General features: G+C 41.9%; 1 protein-coding gene across 2 annotated transcripts in view; it reads left to right on the top strand.

The window, feature by feature from the left end:
- Nucleotides 1-19,725, top strand: part of Anln (anillin, actin binding protein) — a 63,444-nt gene that overhangs the window by 16,193 nt on the left and 27,526 nt on the right. For both annotated transcript variants that reach the window (XM_057768021.1, XM_057768022.1), the window contains exons 6-14: nucleotides 1,189-1,379; nucleotides 2,473-2,580; nucleotides 6,394-6,520; nucleotides 10,818-10,928; nucleotides 12,531-12,763; nucleotides 14,170-14,315; nucleotides 14,653-14,800; nucleotides 16,551-16,686; nucleotides 17,270-17,452. In XM_057768021.1, coding sequence (XP_057624004.1) covers nucleotides 1,189-1,379; nucleotides 2,473-2,580; nucleotides 6,394-6,520; nucleotides 10,818-10,928; nucleotides 12,531-12,763; nucleotides 14,170-14,315; nucleotides 14,653-14,800; nucleotides 16,551-16,686; nucleotides 17,270-17,452 — 1,383 coding nt within the window. The remainder of the gene's footprint in view (nucleotides 1-1,188; nucleotides 1,380-2,472; nucleotides 2,581-6,393; nucleotides 6,521-10,817; nucleotides 10,929-12,530; nucleotides 12,764-14,169; nucleotides 14,316-14,652; nucleotides 14,801-16,550; nucleotides 16,687-17,269; nucleotides 17,453-19,725) is intronic.

The raw sequence follows: 19,725 nt of genomic DNA, 5'->3' as shown, positions 1-19,725 counted from the left end.
TTTTAAAATAATATTCTGCAACAGGTGTGTTTATGTGTGTGTACTTTGTACTGTTTCACATAGCAGTCTTTACGACTATTAGTTGTGTAACTCATAATTTATAAAAAGAAATAATTTATGTGCCTATTTGAATGCTGTGGCCTGCATGAGTGTCAGAGGACAGCTGTCTGGAGTTGCTTTCCTTTTTTGTTTTTGGTTTTTAGAGACAGGGTTTCACTGTAGTTTTAGAGCCTGTCCTGGAACTAGCTCTTGTAGACCAGGCTGGCCTCGAACTCAAAGAAATCCACCTGCCTCTGCCTCCCGAGTATTGTGATTAAAGGCGTGTGCCACCACCGCCTGGCTTTGGGGTTGCTTTTTATCATGTTGTTTTGAGGCAGGGCCTCTTGTTTATTTCTCTGTTGTGCTCTTGAATTTCCAGCCATTTCTCCTCCTCCCATTTGACTGTAGAGTGCTGAGTCTGGGATTTCGGATGAATGGTTTTAGTGAACCACTAAATCTGTAAGGATTCTGAGGATCAATGCAGGCTCTCAGGACTTTGCGGCAAGCACTTTTAACAGCTAAGCCAGCTTCTCGTGTCCCCCCCTTTTTTTAATATTTTTTTATTTATTATGTATACAATATTCTGTCTGTGTGTATGCCTCCAGGCCAGAAGAGGGCACCAGACCCCATTACAGATGGTTGTGAGCCACCATGTGGTTGCTGGGAATTGAACTCAGGACCTTTGGAAGAGTAGGCAATGCTCTTAACCGCTGAGCCATCTCTCCAGCTCCCTCTCCCCCTTTTTTTAATTAACTAAATCCTATACATTTTAGGGCATAGCGGCTGAAGAGATGACTCATCATTTAAGATGATATGTACAGCTGTTTCAGAGCAAATTTGAGTTCAATTCTCAGCCCTAATGTCAGGCAGTTCAAAAGTGCCTGTAAATCCAGCTCCAGGGGAATTGACATCTGACTTATTTATGTTGGTACTTCTACTAATGGGCACCCCTATACAGAGACACATACATACATATAATTAAAAAAATTAGAGCATGTTATTAATAGATTCTTTGAACAATTTTAGTTTCATTTTTGAATGACTATTTCTAGAAACAAAGCATTTTGTACCTAATGGATTTTAGAATTTTGCCTTGGAAATGATAATTGCTGGTTATTTTGACTAGATTTCAAAACTATGTTTTTATAGGAGGAAGAGGAATTAAGCCTTTCCTGGAACGCTTTGGAGAGCGTTGTCAAGAACACAGCAAAGAAAGTCCAAGTTACAGAGCATCCCATAGAACCCCCAATATCACTCCAAACACAAAGGCCATCCAGGAAAGATTATTCAAGCAAAACACATGTTCTTCTACTACGCATGTAGCACAGCAGCTCAAACAGGTAAGGCTTTCTGCATTAATTCTTATTATATGACCTCAGCATGGAGCCTAAGAAATAAATATGAGTCTCTTAAAAAAAAATGAGCTTATTTTAAGTGTCAGGGTGTTTTGCCTGCATGTATGTGTGTGCACCACATACATGTAGTGCCTGCAGAGGCCCTGGAACTGGGATGGTTGCAAGCCTCCTTTGAGTTACTGGAACTGAACCTGGGTCCTCTGTAAAAGCAGACAGTGCTCTTACCCACCGAGCCATCTTTCCAGCCCAAATATGGGTCTTTTTGGCTGAGCTATAGAGAATCCTTTTGAGGACATGCTCTAGTTATAAGACATATCTCGTTCTGTAGCCTAGGCTACCTTGGAATTCACTAGGCAGCCCAGGCTAGCCCTATGTTCTTGGTAGCCCTTCTACCTCAGCTTTCCATGTGCTGGGATTATAGGTTTGATCACTATCCCTGACTTTAATAAGCATCACTTCGGCTCACTGTACCTTTTACTGCAAATTGGACATGAAAAAAATGTATCATTATTAACTTAACTCCTTTCCATCAATGCTAAAATATTCCTAAGTCACAGAAAACAAAACACAACAATTCAAACACACTTTGCCTTTTTATACCAAGGCACCACCTCCTTTCTCCCTCCCATTTAGACAAAACTTCTAGCAACTGCCTATACTGGCTCTGCTCTCTTCCCCCTGCCAGCCCTGTTATGAGTCTTTATATTTTATAACTGAGTACAATTTTTTTTTTTTTTTTAAGACAGGGTTTCTTTGTGTAGCCTTGGCTGTCCTGTAAACCAGGCTGGACTTGAACCCTGGAGATCCATCTGCCTCTACCTCCCGAGTACCACCATCGCCAGCAAGAAAAATGATTTTTTAACTCTTTCCTTTGATAAGCCCTTATGAAGTTCTAGCTGATCTTTAACTAGCTCTATAACTGAGGATCGTCTTGAGCTGCTCCTGCTGCCCCCACCTCCCAAGTGCTCGGACTACAATTGTTTGCTACCATGCTTTTAAGAAATGTTTTACTAGTATTTGGATATTCTTAAATGCTGTTGGCTCTTGTGTAAAATACTGCCTTATCTAATGGGTTTAGGAACGTGAAAAAGAACTAGCATGTCTTCGTGGTCGATTTGACAAGAGCAATTTATGGAGTGCAGAAAGGGATGAAAAGTCAAGAAGCAAACAACTAGAAACCCAAAAGGTAATGTGAACAAGAAATATAAAAGTCCCTGATGTACTAAAGTAATAGTAGTTTTTAATTTTTTGAATTTGAGAGGATGGTCTCTCAGTCTAGCTTAGACTGTTACAAACTAAGTAATCCTCTTATTTCAGCCTCCCAAGTTCTTGGATTATAGGTGTGAGTCACTGTAAAATCAATTTTAAACACCTTCTTTCCAACGACGTTACTCCTTCCCTTTCCTGGTGCCGAGGTGTAAATAACTCCTTTCCTTGTGCTTTCCATCTCCATCCCACCCTACAGTCAGTCTTAGTGCTCTCCTTAGATGCTGGTTTAAATACTTCTTAAGAATCTACGATTCTCCTTGGTGACTATTTAACTTTTCTACTGTTCTAGTTTGTTTCTCTATTGTGATAATGCTCTGACTAAAAACAGCTTGGGGAAAGAGGGGTTTATTTGGGTTTACATCTTATAGTCCATTATGAAAAAAAGTCCGGGCAGAAATTGGAAGTAAGAACTCAACCAGAGAACATGGAGGAAAGCTACTTACTGGCATGCTCTTCATGACTTGCTCAACCTGCTTTGTTATAAACCTGCCCAGGGATGACACCACCCATAGTGGGGTAGACACTTTTACATCAATTATTAATCAAGAAAATGCTTCACAGACTTGCCTGTCAGCCAGTCTTCCAAGATGACCCTGACTTGTGTCAAGTTGACCAAAAACCACCCAGCACATCCACATATGATGCCTTCAGTGTCTGCAATCTTTCCAGGTTCCATATGCCTCTAGTTGTTTCTTTATTCTAGTTAGTCTTCAATAAGTCCCTCCTTAAACAGACACAGTCACACTTATATAGATCCAGTTAGTATTTTCTAATCTGTTACCAATCTTTCTGCCTGTCAGCCAGTGTGACAGTCACTACCATAGTTTTATTTTTCTTGTTCCAATTTTCTTTTCTCTTCCCTCTCCTTTTCTCAAGTTCATCCATGATTTTCTTTGATTGGTTTCAGATATTTAACTAGACTTCTTAGCAACATTTGGCGTTGGTACCATAGTACCAGAATCTGAACAGTTTTCTCCTGTCCCTGGAGTCAGGAATCTTTAGATTATGTTGTACTAAATGGTTCCTTGGGAGCCTATGAGATAGCAGCACTTATGCATGTGGCCAAACTTAAGAACATGATACTAACAGGGAGTTCAGAGCTTTCCTTCCCCGGAAACCCATTTGTTTATCACAAAAGGAGTAAGCAAAACCATGGGTGGAAAATACAGGAGTGTCATAAAAGTCCAGGGAGACAGGAGAAGGAAGGGATAGTTTATCCCCTGAGGGTTTAAATGAGTCCACTGAGATTTGTCTGTTTGGTGTTTGTGCTGAGGTTTCAAGTACGAAGTCTGCTGTGATGTGTGAGGTGAAGAATGCAGGCATGAGGAGGGCTGGCAGGGGGAAGAGAGCAGAGCCAGTATAGGCAGTTGCTAGAAGTTCTGTCTAAATGGGAGGGAGAAAGGAGGTGGTGCCTTGGTATAAAAAGGCGAAGTGTGTTTGAATTGTGTTTTGTTTTCTGTGACTTAGGAATATTTTAGCATTGATAGAAAGGAGTTATGATAGAAATAACTCAAGAACAATGGCAATGGGTTTTTGATCCTACTGCACGTACTGGCTTTGTGGGAGCCTAGGCAGTTTGGATGCTCACCTTACTAGACCTGGATGGAGGTGGGTGGTCCTTGGACTTCCCACAGGGCAGGGAACCCTGATTGCTCTTAGGGCTGAAGAGGGAGGGGGACTTGATCGGGGAAGGGGGAGGGAAATGGGAGGCGGGGGTGGGGAGGAGGCAGAAATCTTTAATAAATAAATAAATAATAAATAAAATGGTTTATAAAGGCAAAAAAAAAAAAGAAATAAGTTATGGTGAAGGGAAAGGAGCTGATAGTTGTAGGATGAGGGGAGGGAACCGTTTGTGAGAAAAGCAAGGTGGAAACTGCCGGCCCTGATGTCTGGTGCACTGCTTGGCCAGGTCTGAGGGTCTGTTAGTGGCTGTTGTGTTTATTTCTAGGAAAGGGAGGTGCTCGCTTCTCTGCCTTTGACTAGAGCATGGCAGGGGAAATACTTGAAGGGAAGAGAGGCTAACTGAGAACCAGAAGGGACCAAGATAGTAGAGTTGAGACTTGGATGGCCATGCGTCAGGGACTTTTCTGTTGAGGCTCGGGTGGCCATGTGTTGGTGACTTTTCTGCTGCCGTGATAAATACCATGACAGAAGCCACTTAGGGAAGAAAGGGTTTGTTTTAGCATAGTGTTCCAGAGGGTAGAGTCTACAATGGTGGGAAATGATGGCAACAATCAATGAAGCATAGAGGCAGGAGCCAGCTGGCCATCCTTTCATCCACAAACAGGAAACAGAACAGGAAGTAGGGTAGGGCTATAAACCATCAAAGCCCATTCCCACGATATACTTACCTCCAGCAAGACTCCGTATTCAAAAGGTTCCAAAACCTCCCCGAATAACACTTCCAGCTGGCAGCCACATGTTCAAATACATGAACTATGGGGGACATTTTTTATTCAAACCACCAGAACTGTAAGACTATACATGTGTACTATAACAAAATTGCACAGGAATAGCCAAAGAGTCTAGGTGTTGATTTGAAGAATTTTGGTCAGTCCTGGGTTAGGGTTTTCCCAAACAAGAGGTCTAGAAGGTTGGTGGTATGAACCCTATGATGTCATTGGTGAGGAAGTGGTTGCAGTGAAGAGTTCTGAGGTTGAGGTCCACCCTGGGTGGAGGTGAGGGATAAGAAAGTAAGTAGAATCAAGGAAGAAGAGCATCAGCTGACCAGAGGGGAGAGAGTGTTGGGGGGATTGGAGGCACAGTCAGGATGGGGTGTATGGAGAAGCACAAACCATTTTCAGGGGAGGCCAAATTGAAGTGTTGGTGAAGGGTTTTGGAGCTGACATTTTGATGCAGCTGAGAGGTTGCTTGGATAGCCCTGGTGACCCCTTGTTGATGCAGGCCTTAAACTATAGAAGCACTTGTGAGTTCAGAGAAGACTCTGTTAATGATGCTAAGAAACTCCAGGTTGTTGCTGGTGGGGCCTGTGGTCATGGAGCGCACTAAATTCTGAGGGCCAATCTTGGAGTAATAGCTTTGAACGAGGGTTAATAAGACACTGCAGAGATGTGGTTCTCGTGTTGTCAGGCTCGGGTGAGAAGTCTGTTGTAGGTGTTTTATTGTTTTCATCCTTCTCACAGTCATTGACTCACTGTGTAGACCAGGCCGGCCTGGAGTTATAGATGTGTGCCACCATGCCTGGCCATCACAAACTGTCTCCACTACGGGGAGTTAGCAGTGGGCTGGGCAGTAACTAAGCCTGTCCATCAGAAAGTCCAGTATGGAGACAGTAAAACAATGCATGCTTTTCTTCTTTTCTTCCTTATTTTTGGATCTGCTTTTATCCTTGTTTTGCTTTGTTTTAGAATTTTGTACTTTGAGTAAATGATGATTAAATAGAATCTTCATATCAGAACTGTCTCAATAGAGAAAAAGACAGGGGAAATTGTTTTTTGTGTTACCTTCACTTTAGTTGGTTTGTGTATGACAGAGATCTGATGTGAATTTTCATTCTTTCTCACTTCCTGGTCTGGTAAAATATTTTAAATAATGGAAGTCTTACACCCGGAAAACTATTAACACTGGCCTGGACCCTTTTAATAGTATATTATTTCTTTTATACTCAAAAACATATAGAATGTTATTTAATAATAGTTCTATTTCATTTAATAAACTAAGATTTATAATTCTGAGAAATAGAATTTACCTCTCCGTTTGCCTTTTGCAGGACATTCACTGTCAGAATACTCCCCTCAAGAAACATCAAGTTGTTTCAAACACCCCATCGGCTGCTGTAACAGATAAAGTGGCCGAAAATCAAACTGCAGTGAAGATCTCTAGTGCAGAACCTTCAGGTTAGTGTCCCCTGCTACGTAGCTGAAGCTGTGCTGCTACAGATGGCTGGAGATGACTCAGAGGACGAGCACTGCTGTGCCATACGCAGGCAGAGCTATTTTCCTGTTCAGTCAGCTCATTTCTGACCATTTAGTTCTTCCCAGTATAAGAACCCCCTCTTGGCTAATGTGTTGCCCCCTCCCCAAGGAGAGACGGGCTTTGTTCTGTCTTATAGCCCTAAAAAATATAGTCCATTGTGGCAAAGGAGCCATAGTGGCCGAAGCTAGGAAGCTCCCCTTCTCTCCTCTCCACTCCTCTCCCCTCTCCCTGTCTCTTCCTCCTTCCTTTTCCCCCTCCCCCCATTTCCCCATCCCTCTTTCTTTTTGGAGATAGGATCTTACTGTGCAACCCAGACTAGCCTAAAACATTTAATCCTCCTGCCTCAGTGTGCTAAGTGTTGGAATTATAGGTGAGTCACCACACCTGGCTTATCACAAACACTTTGAAATTTTTATTTTTCTTTCTTGCTTTCTTTTCTTTCCTTCTTATCTTCCCTCCTTGCGACAGGGTCTTACTATGTAGCTCCTGCTGTTCTGGAACTCTATAGACCAGGCTGACCTTAAACTTAGAGATCAGCCTGCCTCTGTCTCCTAAATGCTGGGATTAAAGGTGTGCGCCACCATGCACCTGACATTTTTATCTTAATAATGTATGATATATAAAAAGAATCATATAAACTCAGGTTCAGAGGATAAGAGCACTGGCTGCTCTTCCAGAGGTTCTGAGTTCAATTCCCAGCCCCTGCATGGTATCTCATAACCATTTGTAATGAGATCTGGTGCCCTCTTCTGGCCCATAGGCATACATGCAGACAGGACACTGTATGCATAATAAATAAATAAAACTAAAAATAAAAATAAGAATCACATAAACTCTACCAGCTTTGGCTGGGCATGGTGGTCCATGTCTTTAATCTCAGTCTTCTATGGGCTAAGAGAGGATTCATAATGTTAAATCAAGCCTGAGCTTCAATAATGAAATCCCACCCTTATCCCATCCCCCAAAACCAGTTTTAACAACTTACTGGCTTTAGGTGCACGTTTCAGTAGAATTAACTATGTTCGTTTGTCATCGATCTCCAGAACTTAGTCAGCTTGCAAAATTGAAACTGTACCTGTTAAACAAAAATTCTCCTTGATGCTTTATCCTCCCATTTTACATTGTTGTTGTGAATTTGTCTTCTTAAAATGCCTCATGAGAAGAAACAAGCAGTAGTCCTTTAATCTTTAAGAATGCAGTCCGAGATTCTGTAGGAGAAGCTTAAAATTGTGCCTAGCACCTGGACTCCCCAAGAACTCGGGTTCTCCTGCATGTCCTGCAGTTTTCATGCGGCAGCAGAGTTGTCGTAGCTTGGTGTATTTCTGGATGGCAGCAGAAGACTGGAACTCTGGAAAGTGAGACCCTGGGTGAAGGAGGCCTGTAGCTGGACACTGTCCCACCATGTGTACATAGCATGCTGCTTACGCATTCTCCGCGTGTACACTTGCAGTGCCTTCTCCCTCTCTGCTGCTGTGCACAGTTTGCCTGCACCCCGTTGCAGTTTTTGAAGACGGAAGTACCCAGTAATGGAATTGCTGCATCATGTTTCGTTGTAGTTTCACTGTTTTGTGTTCTCACTAACAGTGCACAAAGTTCTAATTTTTCTGCTTTTTACCAGCATTGTTACTTTCTGTTTTGAGTGGTTTTTGATAATGATGTTTTTGTTTTAGGTAGTAGCCATCTTAATAAGTATAAAGTGAAATCCCATTGTGTTATTTGTGTTTCTGAATAGCGATGGTGGGCATTTTTCATCTTCTTTGTGGTCATTTTCGTTTCCTCTCTTAAAAAATGACTTCTGTACCCATCCATCCCACACACATACACCTGTTTTTTTTCTGGGGGGAAAAAAGGCAGGACCTACTAGGTCGGCTAGGATGGCCTGGAATCACTTCAAATTTCTGCCACTGTCCTCGCCAGGTGCTGAGTTTATAAGCATGTACTGCCATGCCTGTTCCAGTGTGTGTGTGTGCATGCACGTGTGTCTACGTGGGTTTGGGGTATTTTTCCTTGGGAACCGTCCACCTTTTGTTGAAACAGGCTCTCTTACCTAGAACCTGTTGTTCCCTGATTAGGCGAGGGCGGCTGATCCATAAACTGGACATCTGCCTGTCTCCAGCTTCCTGGTGCTGGATTAGAAGTGAACACTGCCATGTTTGATTTTTATGTGTGTTCTGGGATTCAGCTCAGGTTCTCTTGCTCGTGATTATTGGCAGGTACTTCGCTACTGACTGAGCTGCCACCACCACTGCCCCCAACACCCTGCTTCTTTCATTTTTCAGCCATCCGATTTCTCATGGTTGGGTTGTTGTAGTCATCTGTATATTCTGAATAGTAGCCTCTTTATCATGGATAGCTTTGTAATTGTTTTCTTCTTTTTATGTGTTGCTGAAACCAAGGGTCTTACACCTGGCAGAGAAAGTACCATTAAGTTGAACCCAGCTATATAATACATTTTAGCAGGAAATGTGAATCTTTTCTTCTCTTTCAGAAATGTTTTGAATATTCAGGGGGTTCTTAAATTCTATATAAATTTGAGGATGTCTTTCTGCTCTGAAAAGGGAGATTTTGATAGACATCACATTGAGTGTGCAGATTATCTGGTCCTGCTGGCGCTTTACCTGATGTTTCCTCGTGTTTGTATCTTCCTTTTAGCAGAATTTCACTGTTTTTAAGGTACAAATGTTTGAGTCTTTGGCTGGGCTTATTCCTGTGTATTTTCTTCTTTTACATTCTTACCTACCTCAAGCTATAGTCCAGGATCCCCTTGAACTTCAGATTCTCCTGCCTTCACTTCCCAAGTGCTAGGGTCACAGTTGTGCATGCGCCACCACACCTGGGTTATGCGGTGGTCACAGGTGAGCATGCGCCACCACACCTGGGTTATGCGGTGGTCACAGGTGAGCATGTACCACCACACCTGGGTTATGCGGTGGTCACAGGTGAGCATGTACCACCACACCTGGGTTATGCGGTGGTCACAGGTGAGCATGTGCCACCACACCTGGGTTATGCGGTGGTCACAGGTGAGCATGTGCCACCACACCTGGGTTATGCGGTGGTCACAGGTGAGCATGCGCCACCACACCTGGGTTATGCGATGGTCACAGGTGAGCATGCGCCACCACATCTGGGTTATGCAGTGGTGATGATTGCTCAGGCTTCCTGACAGCCAGAGAAACTAGCACTCAGGAGTTATTTTGAGACTGTTCACTGCTGTGTAGGTGTATGTTTGTATGTATGTATGTATTGTTGGTATCATTCAGTGTTATGCTCTGTAGCCTTTGTATCCTTGAATATGCTGCAATTCTGCTCTAGCCATGTGTTTTAAGATTTCAGGTATGAGCCACCAATCACCCTTAGATGTTGACATTATCTCCTCTATGTAGTTTTGCTGAATTTACTAAATGTATTAGTTCTAACAGGCCATGTGCTGCCTTATTTTTTTGGTAGCATCTTCGGGGTTGTCAGCATTGGGTGATGCCATTTGTGAGCTAAAATCGTGGTAATTCTGTTCTGGTTTGGATGCCTTTTATATCTTTATTGTTTATTTAGTTGCTTTTGGTAAGGTTTTAAAATGATTGTGTTCAGTAGGGAGAGCAGGCATGTTTCCTATCTTAGAGGAGTGCTGTCAGTCTCTTGTCAGTGAGTGTGTTAGCGTTACCTAAGACTTTTCGTCTATTGTCTGAGGAAATGATCTTCTGGACTTAGTTTTGAGTGATGATTTTGTTTACACTTTTTCTTTTTTTAGGTGAAAACTAATTATGAAATAGTCTGAATAAAGAAAACTTGTACTATTGTTGTCATTTTTCCTCATGTGGAGAGAAAAACAGGAAATTAAGAGAAAACAGATAAAACACTTCTCCCTCCATTTATAGATTTCAATGTTTAAAAGTACAAGCATGGCTTTCTTTCTTTTTCTTTTTTTCTTTCTTTTTTTTTTTTTTTTCTCAAGTCAGGGAGTCAGGGTTTCTCTAGCTTTGGTTCCTGTCCTGGATCTGGCTGTTGTAGACCAGGCTGGTCTCAAACTCACAGAAATCCGCCTGCCTCTGCCTCCCAAGTGCTGGGATTAAAAGTGTGCGCCACCACCGCCCAGCCAGGCATAGCTTTCTAATAAAGATTTATGACTCTCTAATTTTACATTTTCAGGTTGTTCCTGCCACATGTGTGCATGCACACACACACACACACATTAATTTGATTTTTCTTAAACTCTTGTAGGTTCCACTGAAAGCAAAATGACCAAGTCCAGCCCTTTGAAAATAACGTTGTTTTTAGAAGAGGAAAAATCCTTAAAAGTCACATCAGACCTGAAGGCTGAGCAGGAAACTGGTTGGTTTACAGCATTATTCTTGTTAGTTCTAGGTCCCTTGTAAGAAATAACAAAATAATATAAGAATAGTACTCTCATTTTAACCGTCCTGTTACTTTACAATACCTTTTTGTCACACTAGGATACACTGTAGCTTCCATTGTGCTGTGGTACTGTTGGTTTTGGTTTGGTTTGTCTTTTATTTTTATTCATTTTGCATTTCAACCACAGTTGTCCCTGCTACCCACTCCTCCCAAAGGGTAAGGCCTCCCATGGGGAGTCCACAGTGCTACCGTTAGTGGTTAAATCACTCGAGATGGGACTGATATTTTCCTGTGCTGACTACTGCATGATATGACATCTCCTAACAATAGAAGGGACTCCTTGGACAGTGCTGTTTAAGGTTTATTATTTATTGTTTTATTTTATTTATTTATTTATTTATTTTTCAGGGCAGGGTTTCACTGTGTGGCCATTGCTGTCATAGACTCACTTTGTAGACCAGGTTGGCCTCAAACTCCCAAAAATCCACTTGCCTCTGTCTCCTGAGTGCTGGAATTAAAGGCGTGTGCAACCATTGCCTGTAGGAGATGGGAGGCCGCTAGTTAGTTCCCGGCCGCCTGGCTAGCTTAGACCTGAAATAATCACAAAGAAACTGTATTAATTAAATCACTGCTTGGCCCATTATCTCTAGCTTATTATTGGCTAACTCTTACATATTAATTTAGCCCATTTCTATTAATCTGTATATCGCCACCTGGCTGTGGCTTACCGGCTAAAGTCCCCAGCATCTTTCTTTGGAGACTCCATGGCTTCTCTCTAAGCTTTCCCCGCCTAGTTCTGTTCTTCCCTGCCATAGGCTCAAAGCAGTTCTTTATTCATTAACCAATAAAAGCAACACATAGACAGAAGGACCTCCTATACCAATTGCCTGTCGTGACTTATTATTTTTAAATTGTGTGTGTGTGTGTGTTTAGAGGTGCCTTTAGAGGCCAAAACAAAGTGTTTTGTTTTGGAGCTGGAGTTACAGGTCGTTGTGAGCTGCTCATTGTGGGTGCTAAGAACTATACTTGGGTCCTCTAGAATAATAGCAGACTTTAGCCACCAAACCTTATCTCCAGCTCCTGAGTACGTTTTGAAAGTCAGAATCTTATTCCTGTGTAATTTCCTGTGTAATACTGTCACTCAGATCCAAAGCATCACGTTTACTTTCCTTTTTAAAAATATTTATTTATTTATTATGTATGCAATATATGCCTGCTGGCCAGAAGAGGGCACCAGACCTCATTACAGATGGTTGTGAGCCACCATGTGGTTGCTGGGAATTGAACTCAGGACCTCTGGAAGAGCAGCCAGTGCTCTTAACCTCTGAGCCATCTCTCCAGCCCCCAAGTTTACTTTCTTTGTAAATCTAATCTTTATATCTTAGAAAATATCTCAACTTTTTAAAATATTGTTAAATATGAGCTTTATCTTGATTTTATAAGCATTGGAAGTTGTCCTCTCTCCATTGTTAGGAAGTGATTTTTCTTAGGGTAACTGTGTTTATTTTAGTAAACATGGAAACTCAGCCTTCTCTGCCACATTGGTTCTTAGTGTCTACCCACTGAAATGTTTTTCAGAAGTAGTGCGTGAAATTGAAATGAATGTGGATGATGATATCAATAGCTCCAAAGTCATTAATGACATCTTTAGTGATGTCCTAGAGGAAGGTGAATTGGACGTGGAAAAGAGCCCAGAGGAGCTGGAGCGAGTGGAAGCAGATAACAGCGAAGAGCAGGAAGATGCACTGAATATCTCTTCAATGTCTTTGCTTAGTCCCTTGGCTCAGACGGTTGGTGTGGTAAGTCTAGAGGTAAGAAAGGACGACATGTACACAGGCTTATAGCAAAATACACTGAATAATATACTTCTTCCACTTTTGGTAGATGGATTTCCCTCTACACTATTACAATTCTCTTAGTAACTCTAGTAGTTCCTGTGACCTCAGGTAAACATTGACTTTTTTTTTTTTTCCAAGACAGGGTTTCTCTGTAGCTTTGGAGCCTGTCCTGGAACTAGCCTCTGTAGACCAGGCTGGTCTCGAACTCACAGAGATCCGCCTGCCTCTGCCTTCCAAGTGCTGGGATTAAAGGTGTGCGCCACCACCGCCCGGTTTAAAGTTAACATATTTTTGCCAATGAGAAATAAGTATGTTTAACTGTATAGTAAAATGTGTGCTTTTGGACTAAACAAACTTTTGAAAAGCATCTTTGGATCCTGCTGGCTGTGAAAGCATCGTCCTATAAACAGTGTTGTGGAGATGTTTGAGTCTGTGTTACTGGCTGACTAGAGGTCAGGTGAATATGGTACATGAGGCAGAACTTTGTGACTCAGTTCAGATTTAAAGAACTTTTTTCCCTCTTCATTTTTGTTTTATGTGTATGTTGTTTTGCCTGAGTGCTTATCTATGTATCATGTATGTGCAGTGCCAGCAGAAGCCATAGAAGGAATTGGATCCTCTGGGACTATATTTTAGAGATGGTTGTGAGCCACCGTATGAGTGCTGGGAATTGAGCCCTGGTCCTCTAGAACATTAGCCATTGTTCTTAACTACCAAGTCCTCTCTCCAGCCCCCAGTTGAGCTTTTGAAGTTTGGTTCTGTGGTGTTTGGTCCTTCTCTGTGGCCCAGTACTTCTGTGGCAATAGGTATTTCAGTTTTCAGTGCATCTCATGGATTTGCTGATTTGTGTGTTCTTTATCTATTTATTTTGTAGAAATTTAATCTGTTTTGTTATTTTTATTATAAAGCAGTAGATGTGTTAGATATGTATTTCCTTATAGCAGAAAGGAATTAATTAGCCGGGCGGTGGTGGCGCACGCCTTTAATCCCAGCACTCGGGAGGCAGAGGCAGGCGGATCTCTGGGAGTTCAAGGCCAGCCTGGTCTACAAGAGCTAGTTCCAGGACAGGCTCCAAAACCACAGAGAAACCCTGTCTCGAAAAACCAAAAAAAAAAAAAAAAGAAAGGAATTAATTACATTCTGAGAATTAAATGAAGTATCATTTAGGATTAGTGTTGTACATCCATAACATCTGGTGTGTAAATCCTGGGTGTGATGATACATGTCTGTAACCCCAGGTTTCAGGGAGGGTGGCAAGAAGATCAAGAGTTGGAAACTAGTCTGGACTCTATAATGAAGACCATGTCTCTTAAATAAAAACAAAAAATATAAAAATGTTGAAAGTCTAACATCTCATTTCCTTGTTTACTTTTCTGTAGAGTGTAATTTCTTCACCCAAATTGGAGTTAGGAGGCACTAGCCCAAGTGCTGCAAGTCCCAAGCCAGGAAAATTCCAGAGGACCCGTGTTCCTCGAGCCGAGTCTGGTGATAGCATCAGTTCTGAGGATCGTGATCTTCTCTATAGGTAAGGTGTGTGGGGAAGGCTCGCCTCCACCGCGTTGTCTGAGGTTGACGTGAGAAGCGTCACAGCTTAGCTCTTGTTTACAGAGCTTTGTAAGCTTGGGATGACTGTGGCCTGGGAGTGAACTCAGGACCTCAGGCATGCTGAGCAGGAAGTCTGCCACTGATGAGCAGCCCCAGTTTGGAATAACTTCTGTTGGTTTTCCTTTCACCAAATAACATCTCCATTTTGGGGAAGTGTGTCAGCACTTCAATGATGCTTCAATGTGAGATTCGGTTTCTGTGACGTTCGACAATGTCTGTTGTTCGGTGGATTTCTAACAGTGGCTCTTTCCCTGCAGCATCGATGCATACAGGTCTCAAAGATTCAAAGAAGCAGAACGTCCTTCCATAAAGCAAGTGATTGTTCGAAAAGAAGATGTTGCTTCAAAATTGGGTGAAAAGAATAATGTCTTTTCTTGTCAAGTTAATATCAAACAAAAAATGCAGGTATGTTTTGGCATGTGCAGGGAATGTGGACTTTCTTGAACTAGATCGTGAGCTTGCGGCCCTACTAACCTCAGCCCCAAAGGACTGGAGTGAGGCTAGCATGTGGGAGCTTAGTTACTCCTGATTCAGTTTAACATCAGGAATATGCTCATTTTAGAAAGTTGGAAGCTGGTTCACATTGCTGTGACATCATCACACTGGAGCAGATTGTGTAGCTCTGTAGTATAGTGATGCCTAACATGTGTGAAGCCCTGGGTTCAATCCCCAGCACCTCTCTACTGCCCAAAATGTAATTATAACTGTTAGTTGGATGATGGTACGTGAAACTTACTGTGGTCTTAAAGGGGTTTTAGGTTAAATAAAACATTTTGTTTGCTTGGTGCTTTCTGTGTGGGCGCGGGGATCAGGACCCAGGTCCCCATGCTTGTGCAGCAGACACTTTGCCAATTGACCCACCTAGTGACCATGTGGAGCTCACGTCAGCACAATAGCAACTTCTGAAAACAAAAACTGTCCTATAAAGTTGTTACTAATTACTAAGGAACAGTGGTAGGAAAATATTAAAAATTTTCCAGCCTGGCAGTGGTGGCACACGCCTTTAATCCCAGCACTTGGGAGGCAGAGGCAGGCAGTTCTCTGTGAGTTTGAGGCCAGCCTGGTCTACAAGAGCTAGTTCCAGAACAGGCTTCAAAAAGCTAGAGAAGCCCTGTCTCAAAAAACAAAAACAACCAAAAAATAAATAAATAAAAAGGTCCAATTAGTTAGGGCAGTATGGTATATTTATTTATTTTGAGACAGGGTCTCCCGATGTAACCTTAGCTGGCCTGGAGCTTGCTATGTACCCAGACTTGCCTCAGACTCAGATCTGCCTATTTCAGCCTCCTGAGTGTGGAAACTAAAGGACTGTTGTGCGTTTTTTTGTTCGTCTTGTTTTGTTTTGTGGTTTTTCAAGACACAGTTTCTCTATATAGCTCTAGCTGTCTTGTAACTTTCTCTGTAGGCCAGGCTGGCCTTGAACTAACTCAGAGAGATTCCCCTGCCTCTGCATCTGCATATGCCACCACGCCCACCTGACTGTCCTATTTTATAGGAGCAGAAAACTGCATGTATACTAAAAATGCATTTTATAGCATAGAGTATGACCTTCATAACCAGCAGAGTCATGAACTGTGGGAGACAAAAAGACAGTTTGGTTCATCAGGAACCATTAGTAGCTGGTGTTGGTCACCAGACTTTAGTGTCTGCTCCAGCCTTCTGGATAAGGAGGTTTTTCATCCCTTCCCTTGATGGGATAACTCTGTGTGCTTAACATTCTGAGATCCCCTAGTAAATATCTGATCACGAAGGCCTCCATGCCTCCTGCAATACAGTAGTGTCGCATTGTAGGTTGTCTTCATTGGTGTTACATAGTGTGTGATGTACATGCTGTTTTCAGAAGTATGGCCACAGGAAGGTGTGCAGGATAAGTGCTGCCAGGAACATCTTGAATTCACCACATAATTTAACTATGAACTAATGTTGGATTGTTTGTATTAACAACCTTTTACTGTTGTTATATTTTTTGTTATGCTCACAGTTATTTATGTTCCTAGCTAACCCACAGTTATAGAATCTGACATCTAAACACTTGTGCAGTAAAACTAACATTTGGACTTTTCTAAAATATTTGGAAATTGTGCAGTCTAATTAGAATTAAAGTTTAAATAAAGTGGTAATGGTGATTAATTAATTCCTCTTGTGCTTTCACTAGGAGCTCAATAATGACATAAATTTGCAGCAGACAGTGATCTATCAGGCCAGCCAGGCTCTGAACTGCTGTGTTGATGAAGAACATGGGAAAGGATCCCTGGAAGAAGCTGAGGCAGAAAGACTTCTTCTGATTGCAAGTATGTGTAAGGCTCCTGGAATACAGTATCCTAAATGAACATCCATGTGCACGTTCCTGTCTGTGTCTCACATCTAATGTGGGGATGGAGCAGTCGAGCTGGGAAGGTGACACCTCCTTAAGAAAACCGATTAAAAACTGGCACTTTGTGAGGGAGGAGCTGGGAACAGACTAGCAGAGGACATCTCACCCAGACAGTCCATCGAAGAGACAGTGACTGATTTTGTCTGTGTTGTGAGGAGCTGGGAACAGACTAGCAGAGGACATCTCACCCAGACAGTCCATCGAAGAGACAGTGGCTGATTTTGTCTGTGTTGTGAGGAGCTGGGAACAGACTAGCAGAGGACATCTCGCCCAGACAGTCCATCGAAGAGACAGTGACTGATTTTGTCTGTGTTGTGAGGAGCTGGGAACAGACTAGCAGAGGACATCTCACCCAGACAGCTCCATCGAAGAGACAGTGACTGATTTTGTCTGTGTTGTTTTGTTCAGTTGCCAACTCAGTGTGCTTTCATGATTTGGCCTCATTCAGGTCTAGCTGCAGTTCTAATATTTAGAATCTTTACTTGCATATTTCTATGTAGCTGAGAAGAGAGCACTTCTGATTGACGAACTGAATAAGCTGAAGAATGAAGGGCCTCAGAGGAGGAAGAAGGCTGGTATCGTGTCTCAGAGTGAATTTGTTCCATCCAAAGGGTCAGTCACTTTGTCTGAAATCTGCTTGCCTCTGAAAGCAGATTTTGTCTGCAGCACCGCTCAGAAACCAGGTATGAGACTGGATTACACAAAAAATTGTGAAGTCCACTTAGTCTTACATTTGTTTGAGAAAGATATAAGTATGCATTATGATGCAAAATTCCATCTTACATTATTGCAGTGGTACGCTTGTTCATCCTGGCTGTCCAGAACCAAAATAATAAAACAGAAACTGTATTAATTAAAACACTGCTTGGCCCATTAGTTCTAGCTTCTTGTTGGCTAACTCTTATATTAATTTAACCCATTTCTATTAATCTGTATATTGCCACGTGGCAGTGGCTTACCTGCAAAGATTCAGTATGTCTATCTCTGGTGGATCCATGGCATCTCTCTGACTCCACCCTTCTTTCTCCCAGCATTCAGTGCAGTCCTCCCTGCCTAGCCTTGCTCCACCCTGCCCTGCTCTGCTGTGGGCTCAAAGCAGTTCCTTATTCATTAACAGTAATCACAGCATACAGAGGGGACTCCCACGTCATTACAGTTTTGTTCCTCATATTGTATGGACAATTTCTCATAGTGAATAGTTAGGGGAAATTTTACATAATAGGGTTAGCAACCCATGCAAGTATGTACGTCACTCTATCTCACAGTAAGACCAAACATAATATGACAGGAAACATAGATTTTTTTTCCTAGGTTATCTTGACAAGACATGGCATTTGCCTTTCATTGGTGTAGGAGGCCCTTTTGTATTTGTGTTGCTTTCATTGGTTAATAAAGAAACTGCTTTGGGCCTGGTGATAGGGCAGAACTTAGGCAGGGAGACAGAACTGAATTCTAGGGGGAAGAAAGCAAAGAGAGAGAGCCACTGTGGAGCTGCCAGGTCAGACATAATGAATCTCCCAGTAAGCCACGACCTTGTGGTGGCATACAGATTATTAGAAATGGGTTGAATCAAGATCTGATAGTTAGCCAATAAGAGGCTAGAACTAATGGGTCAGGCAGTGTTTAAATGAATACAGTTTTTGTGTGATTATGACAGGTGTAAGCTAGCAGGGTGGCCAGGACAGAACAAGGGACCCCTCTGCTACATTTCATTAATTAGTTTTGTTATGTGCCAGGTCATCTAAAAAGTTTACTTTATTCTTGTTAAAATTCACCCCATTTTATAAGTTTCTTCTAGAAATTTTGAATTATTGGTTATGTGAGTGATAATTGCTCAGTGACTATACTTATATTGAAGTTCTATCTCCTTTTCTTTTTTGGATTGGATAACCACAATGACCTTTTAAGATTGCCTAATCTACAAAAAAATCATATGAGAGTCATATGGGTAAAGAGGAATATGGCAGTATGCTCTGAAAACAGCAGGATATTTCTAGAACACTCATGTGAAATGTTGGATAAGAATTGTTTTAAGATTCTTTTGCATTTTTCTTTAATTTTGAACTTTATCTTTGGAGTAAAGAAGTCTTAAAATTGAGAAGTGAATTTGAGGTTTGGGGAAAGAATGGAGATATAACATGGTTGAGCCTTCAGTGGGACCATGTGGAACAAGGTTGTCATCCCACTGCTTTGGAGGCTGCAGTGGTCCTGAGCTCAAGGCCAGATGAACAACTGAGTGACACCTGTGTTTCTCCAAACAGAGTTTGGGGGGCGGGGGAGTAATAGTCTGAGATCCAGTGCTGCCTTCCATGTATGATGAGTCCCTGAATTCAGTCTCTAGGACTTAATTTTTTTTTTAATAACATTCACTGGATGTGGCGGCTTGTGTTTATAATCCCAGTAGTTAGGAAGATTACAAAAGTATATCTTCTCAAATTCAAGGCCTGCCTGGGTTAGAGAAGGAGTTCCTATTTCTGAACAAACAAATAAAGAAAAAGTTTGAGTATTATTGTAGAAATGAGCTAATCTAGGTTATAATTTTTCCTGTTGCCTGATTTTAGTATAATGCAGAAAACTTGGTGATTTAGTCTTTGAAATATTGTTACTTAGTGATAGTGAATAAATAGTTCATGTTTTTATTAGATATTATCCCTGAGTAACCCTTAGTGGTTTTTGTTTTTGTTTTGTTTTGTTTTGTTTGTTTGTTTTTTTTGATTTTTCGAGACAGGCTTTCTCCGTAGCTTTTGGTTCCTGTCCTGGAACTAGCTCTTGTAGACCAGGCTGGCCTCGAACTCACAGAGATCCGCCTGCCTCTGTCTCCTGAGTGCTGGGATTAAAGGTGTGCGCCACCACCGCCCGGCTCCTTAATAGTTTTTAAATGTCAATTTTGAAATAACAAATCATAATTTACCTTTTAGAGGAATATACTTATTACTGCCTAATAAATTGTAGCAGA

Source organism: Chionomys nivalis, chromosome 4, assembly GCF_950005125.1.
Source record: "Chionomys nivalis chromosome 4, mChiNiv1.1, whole genome shotgun sequence".
Taxonomy (NCBI): Eukaryota; Metazoa; Chordata; class Mammalia; order Rodentia; family Cricetidae; genus Chionomys; species Chionomys nivalis.
This window is presented reverse-complemented; position numbering and strand designations above follow the sequence as displayed.